This window comes from Aptenodytes forsteri, unplaced genomic scaffold (genome assembly GCF_000699145.1).
Source record: "Aptenodytes forsteri isolate BGI_AS27 unplaced genomic scaffold, ASM69914v1 Scaffold221, whole genome shotgun sequence".
NCBI classification, from domain to species: domain Eukaryota; kingdom Metazoa; phylum Chordata; class Aves; order Sphenisciformes; family Spheniscidae; genus Aptenodytes; species Aptenodytes forsteri.
Genome location: NW_008794411.1, coordinates 875,687 through 900,626, shown reverse-complemented (window position 1 = coordinate 900,626; position 24,940 = coordinate 875,687). Strand labels below are relative to the sequence as shown.

The 24,940-nt window shown below is 45.2% G+C and overlaps 2 protein-coding genes across 7 annotated transcripts in view; one reads left to right on the top strand and one right to left on the bottom strand.

Moving 5' to 3' along the window:
• Window positions 1-8,399, top strand: part of GRSF1 (G-rich RNA sequence binding factor 1) — a 14,138-nt gene extending 5,739 nt beyond the window's left edge. Inside the window, exons 4-11 of the mRNA XM_009288922.1 lie at window positions 442-597; window positions 933-1,073; window positions 2,521-2,650; window positions 5,164-5,324; window positions 5,473-5,597; window positions 6,318-6,453; window positions 6,687-6,770; window positions 8,259-8,399. Of these exons, the coding sequence (XP_009287197.1) occupies window positions 442-597; window positions 933-1,073; window positions 2,521-2,650; window positions 5,164-5,324; window positions 5,473-5,597; window positions 6,318-6,453; window positions 6,687-6,745 (908 nt within the window). The 3' untranslated portion in view covers window positions 6,746-6,770; window positions 8,259-8,399. The remainder of the gene's footprint in view (window positions 1-441; window positions 598-932; window positions 1,074-2,520; window positions 2,651-5,163; window positions 5,325-5,472; window positions 5,598-6,317; window positions 6,454-6,686; window positions 6,771-8,258) is intronic.
• Window positions 8,400-8,721: 322 nt separating this feature from the next.
• Window positions 8,722-24,940, bottom strand: part of RUFY3 (RUN and FYVE domain containing 3) — a 58,430-nt gene continuing 42,211 nt past the window's right edge. For 3 of the 6 annotated variants that reach the window (XM_009288759.1, XM_009288767.1, XM_009288790.1), the window contains exons 12-18: window positions 24,135-24,232; window positions 20,488-20,607; window positions 17,421-17,523; window positions 15,562-15,641; window positions 14,186-14,213; window positions 13,125-13,199; window positions 8,722-11,277 (exon numbers count right to left, since the gene is read on the bottom strand). In XM_009288759.1, coding sequence (XP_009287034.1) covers window positions 11,134-11,277; window positions 13,125-13,199; window positions 14,186-14,213; window positions 15,562-15,641; window positions 17,421-17,523; window positions 20,488-20,607; window positions 24,135-24,232 — 648 coding nt within the window. In that variant the 3' untranslated portion in view covers window positions 8,722-11,133. Of the gene's footprint in view, window positions 11,278-13,124; window positions 13,200-14,185; window positions 14,214-15,561; window positions 15,642-17,420; window positions 17,524-20,487; window positions 20,608-20,793; window positions 23,019-24,134; window positions 24,233-24,940 lie in introns of those variants that run through there. The other 3 variants (XM_009288782.1, XM_009288798.1, XM_009288774.1) reach the window with 2 other exon arrangements.

Genomic DNA, 24,940 nt, shown 5'->3' with positions numbered 1-24,940 from the left:
ATAGACTAGATGGTCAGATCCAAGTTTTTAAATGGTTTAATAACCTGCCGAACTAAATTAAGTCAGTTTGAAGTCCTAGGGGAAAGAAGCATAGAGCAGGCAGAGTATAGGTATAGAGTCTGAAAGACTATTGCATTTGTTCTTGATTTCAAATAACTCGGAAACAATTAAGTTTACCAACAGTATGAGAATATATATTTTCCAGTTATACAGCTGTGGAAGCTAATGGATGTCAAATCCATTTCTTACATGTGATAAGCATTGCGAGTTAAGAGTTAAGGTCAAAAATGGGAGTTTCCTACCCTTTGTTTCAAGACAATATTTTGCACTGCTGAGGGGGATAGCTCTATGCAGAATATTCAGTTTTCATCTGCAATCAAAAGACCCCCATGTTTGATGCACTTGTGTATGTTTCTGTGTCATGTGTTCCTTGATTTCTAGGCTGTAGGATTCGAAATGGTGAGAATGGCATACACTTCCTCTTAAACAGGGATGGGAGACGCAGGGGGGATGCCTTAATCGAGCTGGAGTCGAAAGCGGATGTCCAGAGAGCCTTGGAAAAGCACCTGAGGTATATGGGCCCACGCTACGTGAAAGGTGGGTATGAAACGACAGAAGCTACATTGGGAGAAAACTCATGATAAAGAACCGCTTGAATAATAAAGCGGGCTGGTGTGGAGAGGTGCAGGATGTGGAACAGAGCAGCAGATTAGCCAACAAGGCACCATCAAGCTGAAACTTCCTAGGCTGGACGGGAAAAAGCAAAGCGGCTTGTGTGGTGAGGGGCACCATTGCGGGACCATAGAGTATGGGGTGGGGGAAGAAACATGGAAGTTTTGCGGGGGGAAAAAGCTGCCTTGAAGAATACCTGCAGGGTGCCACCTTCTGAGTACCATGAGGAAAAACATGTTTTGTGCCTGTATTCCTTGCAGTTTTTGAAGTACACGATAGTGATGTAGAGGGCTTGCTACAAAATCTGCGGGATGAGTCACAAGCCATAAATGATGGAGTTGTACTACTCAGAGGCCTTCCGTTCAGCTCCACTGAGGACGATATTGCAGACTTTTTCTCAGGTAACTCAGCCTCATCCGTGCTCTTCGGTTATGAGGCGTTTACTTCTCCAAGTTGGTGCTTAGATAGGCTGTTGTTCCTGTAAGTGAAAAAAGCAAAAGGACATGCAGCCTTGAACACTTCAAACTGTATAAGGAATTGCTGTTCCCTGTGCGGCTAGAAGTAAATAAAGCTTTCTGAACGAGCTTTTGGCTGCAAGGTTTTCTTGCACCTTTGACTTTCTGCAGGTCTAACCTAGTATCAGTACTTGCAGCACTCTCTTTTTGGGGCCAGGGGAAGGAAAGAGAGGAACCTAGTTCCTATTATCTGCAATTGGATTGCTACCAGTGCATAATTTGGCAAAGTTAATACAGGCAAAAATGCCTGTATAATAGTTCCAGTACAAGTGAATGCAGCATGGGTATTCAGAGCTGTATAATCATGACAGTTAGATCATGTATGCCACTTTAAACTGTTAGCAGCAATTTTTTTTTTATTATTATTGGCTTGTTCATGGTTGTTGAAGTTAACTGCACCACTTCTCAGCTGAGCAAGTATTGTGCAGTGTGTGTGTGTGCATGCTCATGTCCCACGCTCAGTGCTAGAGCAATCCAGGTGGTTGCTGCCTGCATTCATTAGGAAAGAAGCCTTTCTAGGTTTTGCAAAATAAATTAACATTTCCTTAAGTAAAGTTTAAGTTGTAGACTAAACCAAAATCGGTGCTTCCCCCCCAACTATAGGCATGCACACAGAGTCCTGTAGCACTGAGGCTCATAATAACCACCGTCATGCCAAAAGCAAAGGCCACCGGCAGTAAATTTTTCAATTGATAACCGGTAGTTCAATATGTTTGAAGGCATCTAGTAGCAAAATATCACAATGAGGTGACCAGGGCAGCATTGCGGAGCAAGTATTTCCGTTTCTCCAGGAGATTGCAGAGGTTTTTTTTTTAGAGGAGGTAAGGGGGTGGGGGGGGGGGGGGGGGGGGGGGGAAGCGTAGTAGCCCAGCCCAGCGTGCACTCTGTATCACATCAGATAAAGCTATTTACTGGATTACAGGCTCCCCAAAAAGATACTCTATGGCACAAAAATTGAATTTCAGTGAATTTGACTTGGGTTTCAAAGGGATGGGGAAAAATTACCATAACAGTAAGAGAAAGTTTCAAGAACATTTGTGCTCTGGACCTCCTTGTTGTCTAGAGCTTGGATTCACTTCTTATTTTCATAGTTACTTGAAGCCTCAAGTCGATTCATTATTGGCAATTAAGCCTTCTGTGAAAACTAACTTAAAGCAAATAAATTTGAGTTAAAAAAGGTATGTAGGCCAGCATGAGCAGTTTTTTCAGAAACATTTAACTGCCTGATTAGCCTGTCAAAAACCAGACGAGTAAGGGAAGAAATATCTCTTTCTTGAGCTATGGCACAAGTTCCTGACAACGTAAATGCCTTTTTCTCCCCACCTTCCCATAGGTTTGAAAATAACTGACATAGCTTTCGTTTACCGGGGAGAAAGAAGAACAGGAGAAGCTTTTGTGCAGTTTGCAGCTCCTGAAATGGCAGCTAAAGCCCTGTTGCGACACAGGGAATATATGGGTACCAGGTAGGTGCTTCACTGGGGTTCACGAGGGTGGAAGAACATGGTATGAAGCATGCTATGTGACTTACAGCTTGCTTCTTACCAGGTGAAACAGCTAATCTTGGGCTATCTCATACTCACATTATTATTAAGGAAGCTTCTGCCCTTATTACCCTTAAAACCTGTAACTCAGACTTTAGATTCAAATTTCAGTAGAAATCATAGCTAAATCTTTCTCATAGTTGTGTCAGACTTACTTTGTGGCTCAAAACATTTCTTTTTTAATAGCACCCTCTGAAATACTCTGTGTAACCCAAGTGTTACATCCTCTGGTGATGTTTTCTTCAGAACCTTGACAAAACTGGAGAAAAGAAGATGAAGCCTTTTGCAGGCTTCTGTGCGCTGCAGAGGCACCTTCAGTGCTCGTAGCTTGGGGGAATTCGGGGTCTCTCAGAGAAAGTCTCAGTTCTTTTTAAGTATTCCCGAAGGCAGTCTCATCCCAACAGAAGTCGGGTGATAGCATTCAGAGCGGGGAATGCTAGATAGACGCCGCCTGCCCAGTCACAAGTGCATGGGGATCCTGCGCCTCCTACAGACATTTGCCCCTGCCAAATTTCCACCAGGTTCCCTGGTGCTTTCCACAATTTCGGCAACCCTCACCCTTCCCTTCAGCCCAGTACCAGGCACAGTCAGCGTCTCCGCTTGGAGACTACATTGTATGAAGCACAGCTTACCACTCACCTCTGGCTTGAATCCATTCCCGGCATTGACTGCTGGCTGATGCCATACAATCATCGACCTCTTTAGTGACCACATCCACCTGGGCTGTCCTCCTTCCTCAGGAATCCTTGTTTAACCACTTTCATCCAGAGCACTGAGCCCTATGCCACACGCTTCTCTCACAAGAGCCTCTCTTTCTCAAGCAAAAGCATATACACCTTTTTCCTCGAATCCTGAGCTGCACTCAGGAAAAAAAAAAATTAAGATTGCTTTTAACCTGCTGAGGTTTCTGATTTTTCTTTCATAATCCACTGAGTTCTCTTTCTGAATACCAGGTAGCAAAAGAGCACTCCAAACCTTACCGCTTCACCTAACAGCACCTACTTCCTTTTTTCTATTTCCTTATTTCCTGTTTCCACTCTGCATTTCCTTGTGTTTGTCCCCCCACCTGTATTAAAATGGCTGCTCTGTAGGCGTGCCCAATAATTGAATTAACTGACACGCTTCCCTGCCCTCTGATAGAGATTAATTAATTCTCAGTCTGCCATTAATTTTTTCTTCATCACGATCGAACAAGAGCTGATCGGACACAACTACCTGAGCTCATGTACTTCTGTTTCTGCGTGATTAGCCAAGAAACCGAGTGGTTTCCAAAACTGCTGTCAGCTTGCTCTTGTCCGTTCTTCCTGGGCTATCAATTTTATCCAGAAATGGCCTTCAGCTGTGCGCAGTACTGAGCACGGGCCCATGGGGCTGAGCTCTAAGCTCTGTCAGCCTGTACGTGGCGTTACTTCCCTTGCTGTAGCCGCTCTCTTTAGAAAGGGAGGAAAGCCTCCTCGCTTGGATGTCCGTAGTCTCTTTTTCATCACACTATTCCTTCAGTGCTGTGGAAATCTCCTAATTTAACACTGCTAGTTAACTTTGTGTGAGGCCCAGCTGGAACTGGTGCCAGCTCTCTGAAAGATTAGCACAGGCAGCTCCGAGTTAAGGGGTTCTGGGGTGGGTAGATAGAACGATAAGGCATTATAATGTTATACTTTGACTAAACCTGCAAATAAGGGTTTGTTGTTGGTTTTGGTTTGTTTTTTTTTTCCTTTCTGAGGTGTCAGTGGGATCTTGCTAGAGTCCCTTAACGTTGCGTTACATATTGGTGTATTATACCCACAACTTTCACACACACACACCGTTACGTTTTGTCCCATCAATTTCATAGCAATATGTAAAATCTTACAGCCCCACTGAAGTATTTAGTACGACCCTGTGCATCTTCTGTGTCTGCCCGTTTCAGTAATCTGTTTTGGGGTTGGGTGTTTATTTAATTTGGGGTTTGTAGAGATGGGAATAGTGCAATTTGCAGAGATGCAATGAGGGGAAAACAGCTTCATGTACAGGGCTGCTCAAAAGGGATGCATACTACTGAAGTAAAGAGAAAACATTTTTCGGGGGAAATAAATCTGTATTTCTGCGACAAAACAGAATTTTGGCTTGTAAGCGATTGATACTACTTCTACAAGAACTTCCTAAAAGGCTGGAAGCTAAAGACCAAACCGGTAATCTGTCTCACAGTATGTGGGCTTATACAGGAGAGTGGCTGTCGCTGCAAGTTGAAAAGGGCTTTCATGAACATTGTGCAATTCAAATGAATGCCTTCCTCAAAACCGTTGCTTGCCATAGGTGCATAGGTACATAGGTGGCTCTCGCACCTAGTACGTGAGCAGAGCTGAGGTAGGAGAGCGTCCTGAAGGTACTTTCTCAAAACCTTGAGTTCTTTGTGGAGGCGCAAAGTGTGCCATGTAATCTTTTCCTTTGAATTCTAGGTACATAGAAGTGTATGTAAGTAGAAAGCATCAAATGCAAAGGCATGTGCCTTATGACAAGCAGATGATGATCTACCGCAAAGTGAGACAAGAACATGAATCCGTTTCTGAAGACGGGGGATTGAGCAACACGGGAGGCTCTGATGCTGAAAGAGAAGATAGTGAGTCCCTCCCTGTCGTGCATGTTCTTAGAAGCCTCTTCATTTTCCCCTGATTGTCTGCTGTGAGCATGACCCTGCATGTCTACAGCTTTCACGTGAGGGAGGTGACAATTGCAAGCGTTAAAGATGTTTTTTTCTCTGTTCACAGAATTGTGCAGGGAAGGAACGGAAAGCTCCAGGAACATTTTAGAATCTGGGAACGTCTCATCACCACTGCACTTTGTCCACATGAGGGGTTTTCCTAGCCAAGCTAGTGCCCAAGACATAATAAACGTGAGCAACAGTAAAACTATGAATGAAATTCGGTTGTCGTTACCAATGCAAACCCTTGGTTAATTGTTACAGATGAAGTGACTTCAAATTTTTAATTTATCTGTGTCTGTGTTAGTCCTCAGTGCTGCGTGGCTTCAGGCTGAATGTATTTGGAAACTTGAGCTTGCTGAGGGTTACAGGCTCCCCAGGGTAGCCGTGGCCTCATGGGCACAACAGTGATATGCTCGCCTCCGTAAATAAGAATGGATTAAAGCTTGCTGGGCTGTCTTAATATCCGTTACTTTGACTGGAGTAGCCATTTATAATTTTAGCCAGATTTCAGCGTAGCCGATTGTACAAAAATGAGTTTCAGAATCTTTTTAAAATCAATTTTACTTCGTTTTAATAGTATACAGTGTCACAGAGTGAATGTACCTGCGCTTAATGACTGTGACGAGTACAGAACACGTGTGCCGTGTGAGGATTTTTGTTCCTGTCAAGAATTACTCTGCCAGGAGCTTACAGAGGGTGGGAGGCTGCGCACCGTGGGAGAGGTGACTTGGGTGTGCCTCAGCTTCACCCAGATGGTGAAGGGGGGGCCTTTTGCTACTCAAGAGCTCAGACTCTCCCATAGCTGGACAGTCTTTAGGAGTAAAACCATCAAGTTTCTCAGTAATAGGGTGCGTTACTGTTCTGTTGTTTCTTTCTCACCAAACTCTCTTTTGTTTTCCTCCTTTTCAGTTTTTTGCTCCGCTGAAGCCCACAAGGATCATGGTAGAATACAACTCCCATGGAGATGCCACAGGAGAAGCAGACGTGCATTTTGAGAGCCAAGAGGATGCAGTTGCTGCAATGGCTAAGGAGGGGTCACAGCTGCGTAAGTAAAAAGGAGGGGCTCTTAAAACCCCAAGACTCAGATCCTCGGGTAGTTCGGCACGGCCCGTCAAGCTACTGTTAACACCCTGTGCAAAAGGATCATCTTAAATGTAAATTTCCAAATTACCCTATAATGTGACATTGGCTTTGCATACAAAAAAAAAAAAAGAAAGAGAAAAATGTAACACGTACAAGTCACTGACCACAGCCTACCTCTCTCAAATTGTTCCCCAGAGTGCAGTGCCATTGAATTATTCCTGAATGAACATCCAAAGGCACAAGAAAACTGCTAGTGACAGTGGCACAGTCCCAGGTTTGGTAAGTGCATCCTCTTTCTCTGTTGTTCCTGGTCCATTTTTAGCAACGTGTGCCTCAGGCTTAGTATGTCTGATACTTTGGATTTCAGCTAGCTTAAAGGCTGAAATTTAGAGTGGCTGAAGGGGATCATCACAGCTAATCTAAAGTCGGGCATCAAGCCTCGACCCTCTGGCCTGCGACTCCAGATTCCACGGGATAAGTCCTGCGGCCAAGGGGCAGCAGCTCCTTTCTGAGGTTACAGCCAGAGCTAGCAGAGCTTGCTGCGCTGCCCGGACACCGCAGAGCTACGCAGCAACTTGTCCTTTCACAGCTGAGGCCTGCTGGAGTGTGCAAGAGAGTTTTTTTTGGTCTCCTTAAAACTCTCCTCCCCTTAAAACTCTGCTAGTGTGATTGATTAAAGGTTCTGATGGGACTGTATTCCCTGGCATGGAGGAGGAAACGTGGCTAAACATTTTCCACGGACATGGATTAACAGTAATTGGTCTTCTGGCGGGCGGCGGGGGGGAACATTACTTACAATTACAGACAATGGAGTTTGACAAAGTAACATTCTTCAGGTTATTTTTTATTCTTTTTTAACCCATCCACTCTTTCAAAAGCAGGGCAGTAGCCTAGCTAAGGGTGGTAGTCAGCCTGTTCTCAATGCAAACAGGGTGTCATGTTTTTGACCATGTTAACCTCGGCAGGAGTGTCCTGTAGCAGAACAAGTTTTTGCCTTTTTTGTTGCATGGAAACTGTATCTCTCCTTGCCATCTATAAGAGAAAAATTGCAGGCTGTGTTGGGTCCAAGCATGAGGCGGGCACAGCGTGGTGTGGCAGTTCTTGCTGCTGAAACACCATCAGGTCACACTCCCTACTGAAAACACAAGACAGCCTCCCTGCTGCAAAAGAAGGGTTTCCCTGGCGTACAACTGTGAGGCAGAACGTTTGTACGAGGACAGAAGTTCCCTGTGACCTTTATGGAGGGCCCTGGCCAACCTGTAACACTGCCATGAATTCCCTTCTGAAAGTGGGGGGCGGTGATGGTCACCGCTCCCCACAGTCCTGGCCCCCACAGCTGCAGCAGGGAGGGCAGGCACCCCCCCAGCAGCCCTGGATTTCTAATCTAGGCCAGGGATAAGCTCTTGGGGCAGATTCAAGAGGCACACCTAGCTGCAACCTACGTCCAGCACAGCCTCCCTGCCGCCTTGGCACAGAAACATCCAGAAGAGTTTCTGGCCCCTGCACTGGGACTCGGCCCCAGCGGAATTAAACACCCCCCCACACCCCGTGCGTGTGTGTGTGTGTGTAGTGCAGCCCCACATGAAGATGTCTCATCTGTTGGAGTTGTGTCATCTTACCTTTTTTGGTGAGATGGTTTAGTATTGCCAAATTCTACTATTCTGTTATTGGAGACTAATTCAGAATAAAATGCAGTGGTGCATTTGAAAGAAGCAATACGCTGCAGCGAGGTAGTGATTTTTGTTTTTCTTCTTCCTTTCTTTTTAGGCCAAAGCAAACACATTCCGTGGGTATGAGCATAAAGATCGAGTACAAGTGTCGCTGCTCAATAAAAAGGACAAACTGTATAAAATTTAGTTCAGCATTGTGTAAAAGCATGTAATAAATTGTGTTGACATACTGTGGAAAGATTGTCTGTTGCAAAAGCAGAAGCAGCTGTACTGGAGGCATGGCAAATGCTGCAGGATGGAGCAGTTCTAGTCTCCAGCTGCGTAATGGTGACAAAGCATTAATAAAACACCAGTATTTGCAATTGACAAAACCAGAGCGATTTAAGATCCTTATACACAGAAGTCAGCCGGCACACTGCGTGGTACAGCCAAAACCTCATCCCTCCTGCCACGCTTCTCTCAAGCTGCGTAAGCACCTGTCATCCGTTACCGGTTTTGAAATACTTTCCTAGGCGTAGCCAAAGCAGAATGGGATGGAAAAGACCACTCAGGACGCGGGATAGAGATGATCAAGATTTTATTATTGTGTGGAACAAAATGAACATCAGAAAAACTGCCCTCCGCTCCCCCCAGTCCAAACGTCCAAACGTGTCGACCCACACCCTGGCATTACAAGCAAGTACCTGAGCAAACGTGCCTTGAACAGTTGCAGCATCACGAAGCGCGACATCCCCTACTTACAGGCAGACACAGTCACTGGGGTCTGAAACACCAGGAAAGAGGCAAGTGCCGACACAGACAGCTGGCAGCGAGCACAGTCGCGCTCTGACCTTTCTAAATGCCAGTTTCCATTACAGCCGACAGCTGTATTCTGAAGGGTGTTCTGCTGCCTCCCTGCTCGTTCATAAGAGATCTCGTGTCACTTCAGAGGACCTGCTCAAGAGCTGTCCTGCTTTTCACATGAACAACAGTCACAGCCTTCGCTTCGAGCAAGCAGAGTGGCAGCCGCTCCTGCCAGGACGGCCGAAAGCTGGGTACAGGTCACAAATAAGCTGTCGCTTTCGGAGCTGCAAAATGCTGGACATACCAGCATTAAAATTATTTACAATAAGTGCCCGGTTTCCAGTTTAATCCTCTAACGTGGAAATTGCTCGGGTCTCATTTTCTCCTTGGGGATGAGTCACGCTGGGTTCGGATGCAGGAATTTGGAATCTCATAAATGTGTACGGTATGTACACAAAACCACTAACACTAAAGTCAGTATCATCTTCTCCATGAACCTCTGGTGTCTCACCCCTGCAAAGCAGTGTGCCCACACTTGAATTCTAGGCTTTTCCAATTTCAACGCTGTTTACAACTACTTAAACCTACTTCAAGGGACAGCAGCAAGGAAACGTATCTGGTGACTACCATGAGGGGGGGAAAAAAGAGCAGAAAAAGAAAAACTGTTTAAAGTTGCGCCCCTGTGAAGCGCTGTGGCTCTGAAGGGCACTAAGAGGAGTTGGAGAGCTTGGGTGGCTGAACACGCCGAGGCGTAGAGGGAACTAAAAGAGTAATTCCTGGTACGAACTAGCACCAACCACGTAAATAACCTCAGCTCTGACACGCTTTTTAATGCGGTTCCAGCTAGTCTAACGAATAGGAAATCCCCTCTGAGGAATTAAACCACTAACCCCTAATAAAATTTGTACAAAACCAAATGCGTTTGTCACATATAAATACATCAGTTTTCTGTGGACTACAAAACATTCTGTGGTCTTAAAGACTGAAGTAGGCTACCAATATAAACCAGACCTAACACGACTGTGACATGCTATGTGCTTCATGAGGAAGCCACCACCACCGCTTTTTGGAGTAACACAAAATTCCTTGAGGTAACGGCAACAAAGAATGATGTAGCACGAACTGTGAAACCTCTTTAAACTGTGTTTCAAATTAGAATTTCTAGTAGGTGAAAAGCATTCCCACTTCATCTCACCTTCATTTTGATCTAACAAAAGTAGAAAAGTGAAATGCCAGGTTTATTACAATGATTTTTTCATGTGCACAAGGGGGAGAGGTGGATCGAAGTGGCCCTAAACCTTCTGTGTCCGAGGAGGATTTGGTATCTAAATAGTGGGGAATCCAATTCTTCCAGTTGCCACACCAAGACAGGAAGCACAGTTACACCCTTAGCTTTCACCACCATTTTGTAGTCACAAAGTCACAGTGAGGGTCTTTGAGAGGAAGGTCAGAGATGCCTTAAGGCACTTCCATGCCAGATCAGTGCAGGTTGTCAGTTCTCGCATCGTGCGCGCCTCAAAACTGCCTACACCCCCTAAAATACAGAAGGAGAACTTTCACAGCTTTGTTTGATTTTTTGATACTGATTTGCATAGCAAGCCCATGGCCAGAGGGCTGAGCCAAAGAAATGAAGCTAGAAAGTGTTTATTGGTGTCTTACCTGGCCGCCTTACACCTGGCACTGATGTAGCACGGTTGAGCCAGATTGTCAAAGGCAACCGGGAAAGGGGAAATGGTATTTCAAGTGCAGCCAGACACGAGGATAAAAATGCTCCCGTTCTGCTTTCAGCGAGCCTTTGCTTAGCAGCAGCACGCTTTCACGCCACACGCTCGAGGACGAGACCGTTCCAAACTCACACACGCAGACACACACAGCTCTATTTTGGGCAAGGGCTCTCTGTTCTCACTGCGCCCTGAGGCTGCTTGGGCACACCTTGGGGATAACTACGGGACATTCCCAAAGCAGTTCTCCCCAGCACAAGCTCAGGTCTGAGAGCAGGCAGATTTTGTACAGGGAAGGCTCAGACTGTTGTTTTAGTCACAAGAGACTGTAAACATCATGAAGCTGCTTCCCCTTCGACCTCCAAAGAACACAGGCAAGCGTCTTCTCTTCACATTCCCCCTGAACAACTCCATAAACCATCATCAGCTACAACCGTTTTTTGGTCACCTCTCTCTGCAACCCGTCCCCTACAAGGGACTGGTCGAATACTGCTGGATGAGCTGCTTGTGACAGGGATTGCAGACACGCTCGGGGTTAATGCTAGACGGGAGGGGCAGCTCATTCGCTGAACAGGCTTCACAGAAGATGCCACCACAGTTCTTGCAGATGTTCTGGAATGCAGGAAGAGGACAGAAAAATTAAGGAGATGCTCACGACACAAGCAACACAAAGAAACTTAGGTTTTCTCTCATTATCATTCCGTCAGCCCAAATCCTCCACTGGGCTCGAGAAAGATGCTCCAAAACTCCACTCTTGTCCCCTCTGGAGACCAGAAGTTTGCTCCTGTGCTCAGGACCAGTTTATAGCAAAGCTCCTTAGGTCAAATGAGAGTAGGTGAAGGCTTGTAGTGAAGCAGGTAAGAGTTACCAATAATGAACCATTCACGTTTTAACTGACTCAGTCTACTAGAGCATTTTGTCCCAAGAGGTGCACATGTATATTTTATAGCCATATAAATACACTGGAACAACAAGCCCTGCCTGAAATAAGTATTTAAATATGCACATGCATTTGGAAATGCATCAAAGTCGGACATAAAGCTGTGGCATTTGCTTTGCTTTGAACTCATGTGTTTTCTCAAGATAAACACAGGGGAATGGGAAAGACTAGCAATCCTACAGAGTAAATACACTGGAACAACAAGCCCTGCCTGAAATAAGTATTTCACATGCCACATGCATTTGGAAATGCATCAAAGTCGGACATAAAGCTTTGCTTTGCTTTGAACTCATGTGTCAAGATAAAGACTAGCAATCCTACAGAGAGCTCCCACGTGTGTAACAGGAGAGGTTCACTGGGTGATTGGGGGGGGGGGGCAATCGGGCCCCTCCTCACTGCCTGTTCTAAGCATCATGGTACTGCAGCGTTGGGGAGGAGAGGGCTGGCTTCTGACCACGTCGAGGAACGCCGTCTTCACAGGCGCTGCGGAGCAGGCGGGCTCGGGAGCAGCTGTTTACTCCAGCAAAATCACTAATTGCCAGACCTGTCTCTGTGCCAGGCAGAACTGCCAACACAGCTGCAGCTGGGAGCTCCTGCCCGGAAGAGCAGCAACTCATCGCCGGTCACTTGGCCGGACGCGGCTTCTCTGGGTGAGCCTAAAAGCTTCCTGGCCAAATAACCTCGCTGTGCTCCCCAGCCCCGCCCGAAAACTTCCCAAGACCTATTTGGAACCGAGCTACTGGTTCATCTTTACCTGGGTGCAGAGTTCAGAGCCCTGCATGCCTTGTGCCGGAGAGCCGGCCTCCCCGGCACTGCCTGACAGGACTCCTCCCTGCTGCCATCTGTCCACGGCTCCACAACAGCCTTTTGGTTCAGGTCTTGGCAGATCAGCTAGCGGAAAAGACAACCCAATGCCGCCTTCCAAGCTCCCCCCTGAAGTACTTGCACCAGTGTGACCAGGACGCCTGCTGCACCGACAGCAGTTTTATCAGCGCCTTGACTTGTTTCCTTGCAAACTGCTCCTGCTCCTCAGCATCAGTGGAAGAAAGTATCTGGATGAAGGCAGCACTCCCACTGAACGCCCTTTTCGGTAACTCTCTTGTAATCCCTCTAGATTCAGACTGGAAAGCAGTGAGGAAAGGAAGAGGGGCTTAGCCACGAAAAAGAATAAAAATAAGAGAAAAAGGCAAGGTGGCCTAAGCGGAGAAATAACAGACAAGTGTTAACACCTCCTATTCACTTCTGACTGATCCCAGAAAAAAAACCCAACCACTTAGCTAAAAAGGGAAGAAGCTGCTAAGGGGAAGGAAAAACAAACCACTGGACACAGAGCAGAGAGGGGAACCTCAAGCGACCACTGTTTAACAAGTTTACTTTAAGGGTAAAGCGGACTTCAGAAAAGGGCTCATTTCTTTGTCCCAAGTCACCAGTAGGAAGTCTGTGCTATTCGAAAATGAAAATCGGAGGAAACGCACATTCGCCAGATGACGGAGATGACAATACAAGTCCTTGGCGTTACCTTTTTTTTGCTTCGGCTGCTTTCTTCCTGGCAGAGCTGGCAGATCTCGGCATTTCCAGGTCCCGACAGCTGTTCCTAAACCCCAAGTGAAAACCAAGACATTCTGCTTTACACGCTTCTTCATGTGGCACCTGTATTAGAGCTCCACGGCTGATCCGCACCTTACAAGGTGCGGAGGAAGATTTCACATGCTTGTGCTTTTAACCCCTCTCTATTGACAGCACACCGTGCAGCCACACAGGACCACCGTGCATTTGCAGGATGATCTACAGTTGCACTGGCTACACCACAGGGCAGACGGGGAAGCGCAGCACAGCTGCGTGAACCGAGGACCACGCAGCTCGATTTTCAGGCTGAGATCAAAGCTGCTGGCCCAGCAACGAGGTGGGAACTAAACACCTTTTTCACCATGAAAAAGAGCTGACGGATGCAGAAATTCCCCATAGACAGGACACAACACAAGTGTTGCAGCATCCCTTTGATAGTTAGGGGTCTAGCTGTGCTTTGCCAGGCACCCAGGGGAGAAAGAATGGATTCTGGTCAATTTGACATACATGGAAAAAAACCAAAAACCAAACAAACCGACTGTCGTGGTTTGTCGTGTTTTGGTCGACCAAAACACCCCTTCCCTCTAGCCTACAGAGCAACTGGCAAAACCCTAGCCCAGACCAAGGAGGTTGAACACCGCCATTTTCACAAACACTAAATTGTATTATGCTTTCGTTGGTCATTTTCGACACACCAACCCAGGAAAGGCATGGGGCAAAGGAATAATAAAAGGGGTTAATATTAGTTTAAAAAACTACACGGTTGTGCTGAAGAGGCAAAATGAACTCACGGAGGCGCAGCACCGCCAACTAAAAGCCTTTCTAATGAGATAAGCAGCACTTTTCTGCTAGGGAACGATTGCTGTTACGGACTCTACAGACAAATCCTCACCAAGGCAAAACCTGAAGGACAAACTTCAGGGTATTCGGGCAGGGAAGATGCTGCAGCGACCCAGGAGCTCCCTCAGTACCCTTGCCCTTCAGTATTTCAACGCAAGAAAAAGAATCACCAACCTGCTCTTCCTGTGTGCCACTCGGTAACCTACAAGAGAAGAACATCGTCACTTGGAGCTGGCACTTCAGTCACTGCTACATTTAAGAAAAACATCTGGACACCAGAGAAATCCCTCATCCTGTTTTTAAAATCCTAGCCATACAGATTTTTGGTTTTGTTTCTTGAAAACCACGCTGCCAAGTTTGCTGGCGTGAGAGATGAGGCGTTCATAAGCTTCGTCAAACAGCGAAGCGAAGAGGCAGTATGTGACTGGTGCTGTTTAGACATGCAGCACTCCCAGCTAAATGGGAAGAGCAGGAGAAAAACTTGCAAGACACCTTCAGAAGAGCAGAAGAAAGGGAGCATGAACACAGAAAAGACTGCTTATATGGTACAAACACAGTTTAAAACTAGCTTTAAACATATTACTGCAAAACGTTTGATCCCCTACAACGTCTGTGAGCAGGCAGCGATGATGTGTTTTGAGGCCTTCCAGATAAATCGGCAGCCTGACGCTCACACTGCTTAAACACTCAAGGTGAAACGGGGGTAAAAAGCATCTAAGGCCTGGAAGGTTTTTAATATCTGGTAAAGCAGATGTGAATTGAGCTTATGCTATTTTTAAGACAATACTTTTCTGATTAACTTTATATTGGCATTCAGCGCACTGTGTCAGAGCACTGTGTTTTCTCCACTGACATTCAGAGTACTTCAAATAGGCTGTTACCATCTCCGAGCAAAGTCCTTGTTACAGAGCTGTTCCCTGTGGCTTCTGAAACATCTTTTCGCATTTAAAACCAAATCTGAAACTTAACTTTCAAATACTAAATGAATCCTACAACAAGAATCCTCCTCTGTAATATTCAGTTTAGAAACATACTACCTGAATGACATTTTTATACAACCATCTCCTTGAAATATTACTTCAAGTTTTCTTTCTCCAACAGCTTCTGTTCTTGTCCAGAAGCCACTGGTTATTAGCTCCAAATGCCATCGATCCACCAACCCTTCTCCTTTCCCTCACCAACAAAGATACCTTCTGTGGACTCGAGTACCAAAGGTCCAGGTCTCTGCAGCATTTGGCTTACGAAGGTTCATTAAGTAAGAAAAATTAGTAAACAGCAGATTTATATAGAAACTAATTCAAAGGTAAATGGGAGAGAGACAGAGCTTTTCAGATCCAGAAACGCTGATGGCAAGCAGTAGAACCTCCTTCTTCCCTTTGAGAGCTATGAAGAAGCAGCAGGGAGACCTCAACAAAGGGCGTAAGGTTGAAAAATCTTCCTTAGAAAGGGAAGTTGCACTATCCCAAACCTCCCATCAGCAAAGAAATCAGAGACGGGGAAGCAGGACAGAATAAGGAGAAGGCAAAAACGAGATTTCTTTTCTTCCATACTTGTGTGGCAGGACACTGTTCTCCTCTCTTAGTGGCTGTTTCACTTTAGCATTTTCTTCCTGGATTTGGAGCTTCCCATCCTGCCAAAAAGAAACATTTACCCATCAGCTGAACGATATGAAGACTCCAGCTTCACCCCTGCCACACTGCAAAGGGAGACTTTACATTGCTCTGTCGGGAATACTGATCTGCCCCTTCTTGGCACAGAGGTGTATTTGGACACGTGAAAGCATACAAACACCGATCCACCCTAGGAGCAGCTCTACACGCTTTCCTTTCGCCGTAAACAAAAAGTTGACTTCCCATTTTAGAGATGGACTCTTAAACGTGTCCAATGACCTCCTTTTACTAGAAGGTATGAGAAACTTTACAGTCACCATTTCTTATTTTAACAGCAGAGGCTGAAAAGGTAGACGGGCCAAATAGGCTTTTTAAAGACTCATCAGCGAGACAAATCCTCCCCTCTTCCCCAGCTAAGACCTGGGTCACAGCCTGAGCCCTGTCTCTATGGAACGCCACACTGAAACACGACTGTCAAAAACCAGCCGCCGGCCTGCATGCCGAGTGCTGGCAGAACCACCCACGCGTGCATTGCTCTCAAGTTGTGACTACAATCTCAGCGGAGCTCTTCAATTTCTGCAAACGCAAACTTCCACCGGATCAAGCACCACCTACCAGTTTTGTGGCAAAAAGAGAAGTCCATTCTGAAATCGCTTTTTCGCACATTGGCCCACTCGTGCTACAGCGCTCGCCTACTGAGTAAAGGAGGATAGCCCCCCGCAGTAACCTGGTCTCAAACCCAGTGACTGGCTGGCAGCTAAGCAGCACAGAAAAGCAGCTGTTCTGCCTTCCAGAGAGCTAACCAACTTTGCTTTAAAGATCAGACTACCCAGTTTTGGGTTTGGGGGTTTCTTGTTTTCATTTTTACTGGCCAACCGCATGGCACTTAGTTCCCGATTCCTTCTACTGAATTATAGCTGTTCTGCTACAGCAAACATGACTTTTTGATAAATGACTCATGACGCGTAAATAACTTCACTGAAATCGTGTGTAATATTGGTTAAAACAAGAAAAAAATGAATCGTTCAAGCAGCCCGGGGAGCCCAGTGAAGGCAACTCTCAAGTGTGGCAGCACACACGAGAGTTGCAACCTCTATTACTTTACAGTTCTCATAGTTACAAGTTTTGTTCTCCAAAATAACCCTTTTACTGCCAGTTCCCAGCAAAAGAGCCTGTTTCGTTTTACAGAAAAAGCTGCGGAGCAGGTTTTCACTTTCAAAGGCAAATGTACTGCTAAAAAGGGAGTTTCACTCGGGGACTATGAGTTTTACTCTCGAGATGAACACTGCGCTTTGCTTTAAAAACCACTGACTTTGCTAATGCACAGCACTAAAAGAACACTGAAAGTGATTTCTGATGCCCTCAAGAGGTAATTTTGTCTTCCAAGTTTTACTATTTACCTCTTTCGGGAGAATTTCCCTTATTGCGATGCAAAAAATAAAAACGAGCAAGTTGGCTTTTCAGAAGATGTAACGTGCACAGCATCTCTCCTGCTGTATTACACTTGGTTTTATTAAACTAGTGAAGGAAACCCACAATCACTGCCCAAGATTTCGTCAGGTACCCACCTTGGAAGAGGAAACCAGCGTTCTGCAATGAAGTGTAATGCTTGCAATATTTTTGTGAGGCTCAACTCAATAAACCACCTATTTAGCGTGTGTAAAAAAACGTTCCAAAGCTCATTTTGTTGTGGCACATTAACAATACATATTTATTGCCTAATAAAGCTCAGGAAAAGCAAACGAGCAAAATGCAACTGTACTTCAAACACAAGCCAAGAAGAATAAAAGCCTTATTACCTGTCTTAGCCAATTCTTTGCGCCTTTTTTGTTTTCTTGGCTGCGTTGGTGACTGTGTGACCATCTGTCTCTTTCCCGCTTCAGTTCTAGTTCAAGGTGGCTCCTAAAATATCGAGGTGGAATCGTGAATAAAGGCTATGGTTTTGCAACACTCGACGTTGAGAGCTAATGAACTATTTAACCCCCTCTTTACACTAAAGCAACTGAACCCCAACTCAAGAGCTGAAAACTGCCTCTTTGAATAAAGATTTGTCTCGCAGTGCGTTAAGCCATAGTATGTCAGGATGGAAAATCTAAAAGTTCTTCATCTAATTCTAGCACAATTTTGCAGGAAATAAACCTGTTGACTACATCTGCAAGTCCTTAAAAAAATTACTTAGTTATCCATCTATTACAGAACTGTTGATCAGTGCCCTGTTCAAAGACATTCTTCAGCACGTCAACTGCTACAGGACAGGCTCTGAAACCAAAGCCAACATCCATGACCATTTCTCAAAGCCATCCACACAGGACGGATGGACTGTTCCTCCCTGAGAGCTGCGGCAATTCTTCTGACGCCTTGCCTAAAGCGGGGCTTGGTCCTCGTGGAGCAGCCGAGGGCTCCTCACCGGGTGTACACTGCAGCCCGCTCTGCTACTAGAAGTCGGCTGAGCAACAGGATACAAGCCCGTCAGTACGTGGGCTTGAATAGGAGAGGCAAGCCCAGTGGGCTGAGAACAGGATGCATATGCTGTTTGACGGACCGCGATCCACTGCCTGGTCTAGCCTAACCTGTAACGAAGGGATGGCACGTGCTCCCTCAAGACTGCTAAACAGTCGGGCCGCTGATCTGTGCTGGTACTGCAGCCGAGGCTTTTGTGTCAGTCCCATGCTGCGGTGCATCGAGCCGCAGGGAACAGAGACGTGGCTGAGGGCAACACATTCATATTCGGGAGGACAAGTGATCAGCAGGTCAAGGACAGATGAACAAGCACATCTGAGGTCCCTGACACAGCCCGAAGCAGGCTCAAGAGAAGCACGACTCCAAACCTAACTGTGGATCCCAGAGCCTTTACTTGGGCCACCAGAAAGCTCAATGCCTCCACGACTGCAGCCTGCCTGCGCGCAACAGCAATAAAGCTCTTGGAGCACAGGGACCACCAGGGACTGAAGCGGCAGAAACCCCGTTTTCTGAAATCCTTACAAGTAAAATACGGTAGCTGCCGTAGGGAACGACCCCTGCACCAAAATCAAAGCCTAGAAACTGAGTATCTGCTGGTAAAAGTAGTGGCAAGACTTGTACTATAAAACATTCAGAATCCTCATTGCTATTAAAACCACCATTATCCGTTAGTACCCTCGTTAGCCTCCATACCGCTCCAACAGTTTTTTAAGTAACTCGTTACGACTACAGCCTCATTAATGACATAGCCTAACTGAAGTGAGTAAAGCTGGTGGAGACTTAGATCCAGAAATGAATCCTCGCCAATGCTGGCATTTAAAAACAAACCAACTGAGGAAATTCTGGTTTATAACTTGATTTAAAAACGCCACCACCACAAACACAAAAAGCCTCATTTCCTCTTAAAGGAATGTAATTCAAGCAAGACTACCCACCATCCGCTGCAGCACCCTCCAGTAACTCACTGCTTTAGAAACTCAGTTAAATAAAGCAGTACAGCCTCCCGGTAAAGGAGGCTCAATCATTTTCATACTGTCATCTTGATTTCGCTTGAGCGAGGAAGGAATCAGAAGAAGTCCAACTGATGCAAAAAAAGACCAATTTGCAAATGTCCTCCCCAGATAGCTACACTAAGCTAAACTGACTCAGTCTAAGGTGCGTATGCAGAGAAAATGCATTCCCCGTTTACGCCCAAGAACACTGCTAAGCTCACCCACGCACACCCAGGACCTCGTACGAATTTCCGATAAAAGCCATTTGCTGGCTTTGTGGGTACCCTCTGTAACTTTTTTAAAAAGGAAACACAAAGCTGTGCCAGGAGGGAAGGAGGGGACAAAAAAAAAAAAAAAAAAAAAATGCATCCAGCAAAGCTTCCCCACAATTCATTCCAGTGACCTTGCAACAACCAGAAGATGCGTCATGGCTGCAGAAGGAGAGACGCTCTTCTATTTTAAGGTAAGAGCATTTCTCTGTTCTCCTCACACTGGTAAACTGATGACACTGCAGGGGAAAATACGATAGCTCTCGCCAAGTTCTCTACATTTGGCTTCCAGCTTTCTGGTTGCCTCCCAGCAAAACTGAGACCAGTTTCAACCGGAAAAAAAAAAGATAAAATCACGGCACTGTTTGTCAGACTGACAACCTGGATCGCCTCCCTTGCTCCAAACTCTTCAGTGTTAGCTCTAGGCCAAGACGTAGCTGCTACATCCCTGCTGATGAGCAGCAAATTGTTCGCTTTTAGTGTTAACGTTAGATTCCAAATTATGCTATTACAGCGGAAAGTCTGATGCAGCGCTAGACTTTGGAAAGGTCTACGTTGCCGTCAGAGACCTGACCGCGCTTTGAAGCGCACATCTGGCTAACTCTCATTCCCTAGAGCAAGCTAACCTGCAACGCGACCTCAGTGCAGACTGAGGATCTACCGAGCGTCCCAAACAGGTTTTGCAGCTTGTGGTGATCTCTGTCCTGCATCTCTAGCGCTGTAGGTTTTTGAAAGCGATGGTTATCGGCAGATGCCCAACAAATCTAACCGCAGTGCAGAAAGCCCCCATGGACATTTCCGTGTTCAGAAAAATATCCTGACATTTCATTTCCACCCAAGAGATGTTCTACAACCTGCTTCTGATATTCCACCGCCACATAAGCTTTGTGCTTTTGCTGGTGGTTTCTGCTGACCATGTAGTTCTTTTGCATTTTCTTCCAATCCGATTTCTCAAGTTGTAACTTTGAAGACACACATGTTAAAAGATTTGCCATTTCGCAAAGGATTTCACCCGCCTGGCATCTAAAATGCCACTTGCCTCTCTCCGCCTCCAACCCCTACTTCCCTTTGCAATCGCCCTGCCTGCTTTCTACTAGACACAGTAAGAACAGCCCGGAAAGTAGATTAGAAAAGGATCTCTTCACCGCTGCCTGGAGAGCTCTTCCACTTCTAGCTGGAGGCTGTTGATTTTGTCCCCAAACTCCTGCTTGAAGGCACGGTTGTCCTGCTGGGCCAACTGACGGTCCTTCTCTGCCTGTCGCAATCTGGATTTGAGCCACATGAACTTGTGATAAAAAACAAAAGCCATGGTGGGGAGGAAGACCGAGTTTGACCAACAAATAAAAAACCCAGTGAAAAGGTAAAGCTAAAAAAAGGAATGGTAAAAACAATGGAAAGGAGGAAAATATTTTAAAGAAAAGCAAAATGTAGGTGAACCAGGCAGAAGCTCTGATTTTCAATAGTTTTTATTCTATTACTACAGTTTACAGCCATTAGATGAAAAACATAAAACATCACTTTTATCCAGATTCAAAGCAAACCTCAAGTACACAGAATTTTAAGTCAAATTTGATTTTAATGTACGTTACATTTGAGCTTTACACATGTAACTGGAACTTGCAACATAGGTTAGCTACTGTATTGAGAATTAGTGCATTTTCCTGGTCTCTTCCATGGATCGACACACTGGCTCAAGAGCCCAGGCATTAGCACACCAAAGCATTTCCACTTCGGGCCTGACATCAGAAATGGCCAGATCCTTAACTCTCTCTTATGTTAGCGTTACTGCGACAGCAAACAAAACCAGCCCAATCCCCTATTTCTACAGAAGTAGTCTGGGGAGGGGCAGGGGAGTTGACTGTTCTAACTAGCTATTTGGATACCTTGACGAAAGCTTCCACCTTTTTATTATTTTTTTTTCTCCAGGTAGTTAAAATGAGTTTCTAGTAAAAGGTTACTGCAGGTTAAGTTTATACTTTCAAGCATGCGACTTGGGCATCGCGTAGAGATCTAAAACGTGTCTCCAAGTCTGCTTGTGTGCGGGAGTCCATTAAACAAGCTAAGCAGCGGTACACGCTTGCGTACAGGAGGACTAGGCTGAGCCTCACACATTTTTAAACGTACCTAGTGAGAATCAATAGGTGTTCTTCCCCCAGTTGCGTTTCAGTCACATTTGCCACCCGCTGCCCCAAGGAGCACTGTCCCACAGGACAAAGGGAGAACTGGCACCAAAGAATTTTTACAGGCATCTCACCAGAGCAAAAATACTCTTATTCAACACAGAAAACCCCCAAATGTGATCTTCTTGAAAAAAAAAAAAAAAAAATCTCTAGGAGCACTTATAACCTAAGGCCCGTGACAGGCCAGCACGGTGACCTTCTGCAGCCACAGGGAAGAGGATATTAGTTTATAATAGTCCAAGCTACAGTTACTTAAAGTTTTGCACTGGAGTGTTAAATTGGCAATTATTTTTCCTATTGAGAGCTGTTTCCAAGCTTTAGCTGTTCTTTCATTAGCAAATTCCATTTGTATTGAGCAACAGAAACTCAGAAGCAAATGAAAGAAGTGTAATAGTAAAAGGCAACTCTTCCTTTTAAACCACTAACTACTCAGACAAGGAATGGTCAAGTACCAAATTACCATTTCCACTCCCCACCACTGCACATTTTGTTCCTTTCTTCCTTTTTTTAATTTTGTTTTTGTTTCTTTTAAACACTAGAGTATAAAGATCAGATTATTTTTTGTACAACGTGTAACTTCCCTTTCTAGGAAGAGGAGAGACCTTCCAAAACACCTCTCCTCAGCTTCCTTTGGTCGGGAAGAACCGCAATGTATGTCTAGAGGAATTCATGGCAGAGGTAGAAGGCAATGCAAAGATAAGGAGGTTTCCACTGAACTTACCACTCTATCGTGTTACTCTAAGACACCTAGCTACTAATTCTGGACACATGAAGTTTAAAGGAATAAGGATAAGTCGTAAGTCCCCCCCCCCTCCCACCAAGTCACTAAGGCAAAATCGTTGCAAGCAGTCTCGGTTACAAGAGGGCTGGTCTTCACGGTGATGAGCTATCGAGTTGCGCCCGTTTGTCTTGGACTTGGGGCTGAACCCACAGAACAGAAGTGAATGGGTAACAGCTTGGGGTACGCACACAACTACTTTCAACAACTTCCAGGGATGCATTTTTTCGTCTACTTCACAAAAAGGGTAACACAGAAAACTAGTTGACTTTCCAGAGCTGGCCAATCTGATATCGGCTTGACCAACGCACCTAGCATCCATAAATGTCGAAGACTTGTGCTGCTGTATACGGTATGCATCACCGGGATGTACAGAGCCACATATCTCCCATTCCTTATGCTTTTCTGGTGTGTTTATTGGCCAACTCATTGGTACTTTAACACAGTTTAAATGGCAAAGTTAGGGATTTTTATACCCGACTCTAAATCTCTTAAGAAAAACTCACTGATTTTAAAAATTCAGCAAATTCCAAATCAACTTTAGGTGACAATTAACATTTTAATAGTTGCTTTTAGCAATTCTCAAGTTCTCTCCTCATAAATGAGTTCTGATGTCAGAGCTGTGAGGTGACCAGACAAAAATGTCTAATGATGCTTCTGGATCAGTTTGTTTGCTGCACTACTTAAGGTTTTTGCCTGTTTCACCAAATCCTTTTCACTGCGTAAGTAAGTCAGAATGAGGAGGATGAGAAAATGGAAAAACAAAAACAGCAAATCAAAAGAAAAGAGCAGAAAAAGAGCAAATCAATTAGCTGAGTAGATATCATAAAACATTTTAAAATACACATTTTCTACAAACAAAATTACCTGTTGTATAAAGAACCATTCACAATATAAACCCTAAAATGAGAGGGTTAATTTAGTGCAAGGCCCTACTCATTAAATAAGTCCCAGATGAGACATGTTGCTGAGAGCTATGCTTTCCCCTGATTTTCTTGGCGCTAGCACGACAGTCAAGGCAATTCGCAGAGACTCAAGTTCCGAACCTTTGGCCAAACCACCGCAAGGCCCGGCTTTGAGAACAAGACAAAAGGGAAAAAGGAGCACTGCTCCTTCTCAAATCAATCTGACTTCGATGCTGAGGCTGTCCTAATTTCGTGAGAGTTAGTAACACGAGAGCATCACGGCCGTTAGGATGGAACTTGTCCCAGTCCAAATGGATATTATACCTATGGGCTATCTTTAACAACTTCCAGCGACGGCCAGGCTGCCCTCTCATCTTCCTCCATTTACTTTCACGTCAGGATTTTTTTCAAGCTCACCTCCCTCAGAAAGTACAAGACTGTTCATAATGAGAATGGTTCAAATTTGGGGTATTCTTCTCAAAACAGTACCAGAGAAATCTGGAATAACCAAGCACCTGCGAGCCTGGCTTCTGCTGCACGCTTCTCCTTCCTGCTCCCACTGTAATACTGTCATTAACAGTCAAGCACTTCTCCAAGTTCATATTTACAATTTTTTGTCAGTGCTGTCAGAGATAGTAATTGACTTGTGATGACTGGATAGCATACAAAAGTGCAGCTGACGTAGATAAACAAAGCTGCTATGTTAATTACTGGTTTAGTAGTATATTCTTTCCTAATGGAAGCCCTCCTGAGCACGCAAAAAACTTCTCCTAACAGCATCTCACAAAATTATAGCTCTCCTCATGTAGCTCTGTTGAGCAGTGGCTAAGCAGAGCGCTCGGACTCTCGCCTGGTCCATTCAGGGTCAGCGGGACACTACCACTAGAATACACATCTGATTTCATAATCGTAAAAGTTTCATTTTTTACCTTTGCTCAAGCTGTTTGATGGTGGCAGCCATCTGATTTGTTTTTTCTTCCAAACGGCTGTTTAATTCACTCTTCTGTTTCACTCCCATGTCTGAACTCTGGAAAAGTAGCATCGTGGTTTTTTGTAAGCAGAAGTACAACCAAAATAAGCCACGATAAATCATGTGGCACATGAAACGAAAGGGGCAGAAGCCACAGAGGCAGGAGAGGGTGCTCAAAAAGCAAACGCCAGGTCAATATTGCAGGGACAAACACCTTGCCATACAGGCGTAGGCTGCATGTGGACCCCACAAAAGGGCAATACCATAATCAATGAAGCTTCCTGTATAATACATATTATTAATGCAGCACATGCTAATATCATTCGACTGTTTTGCACAGAATAATTGGCTCAAGGAGAGCAGAAGTGACTCCTTCCTGTTCTAACGTTTATTTTAGGATTTCTTTCTGAGCATTTTGTGTTGCTCTTTGCCTTAAGAGTCTGCTTTTGTCATCACACAGCAATGTATGTAATTACACCATACACCTTCAAATACTAGATTGTGCTGGAACAGAAGCTACCATGGCTCAGTTTTTATAGCACAAAAACACAGAAGATGCTTTCCCCAGTCACAGACACACATTTCTGGATCATCATGAGTCTTTCTTCAGAAGAAAATGCATTTTCCTTCGAACTCCACCACATTCAGTTGTTCAAGTACTGCAGTCTTCTTGCAGCAAGACAGAAGCCTGCTATACAGCCCTTAACCTTCCACACCTGGCACCTTTTAAACAGATGGGGGGGGGGGGGGGGGGGGAAAAAAGCA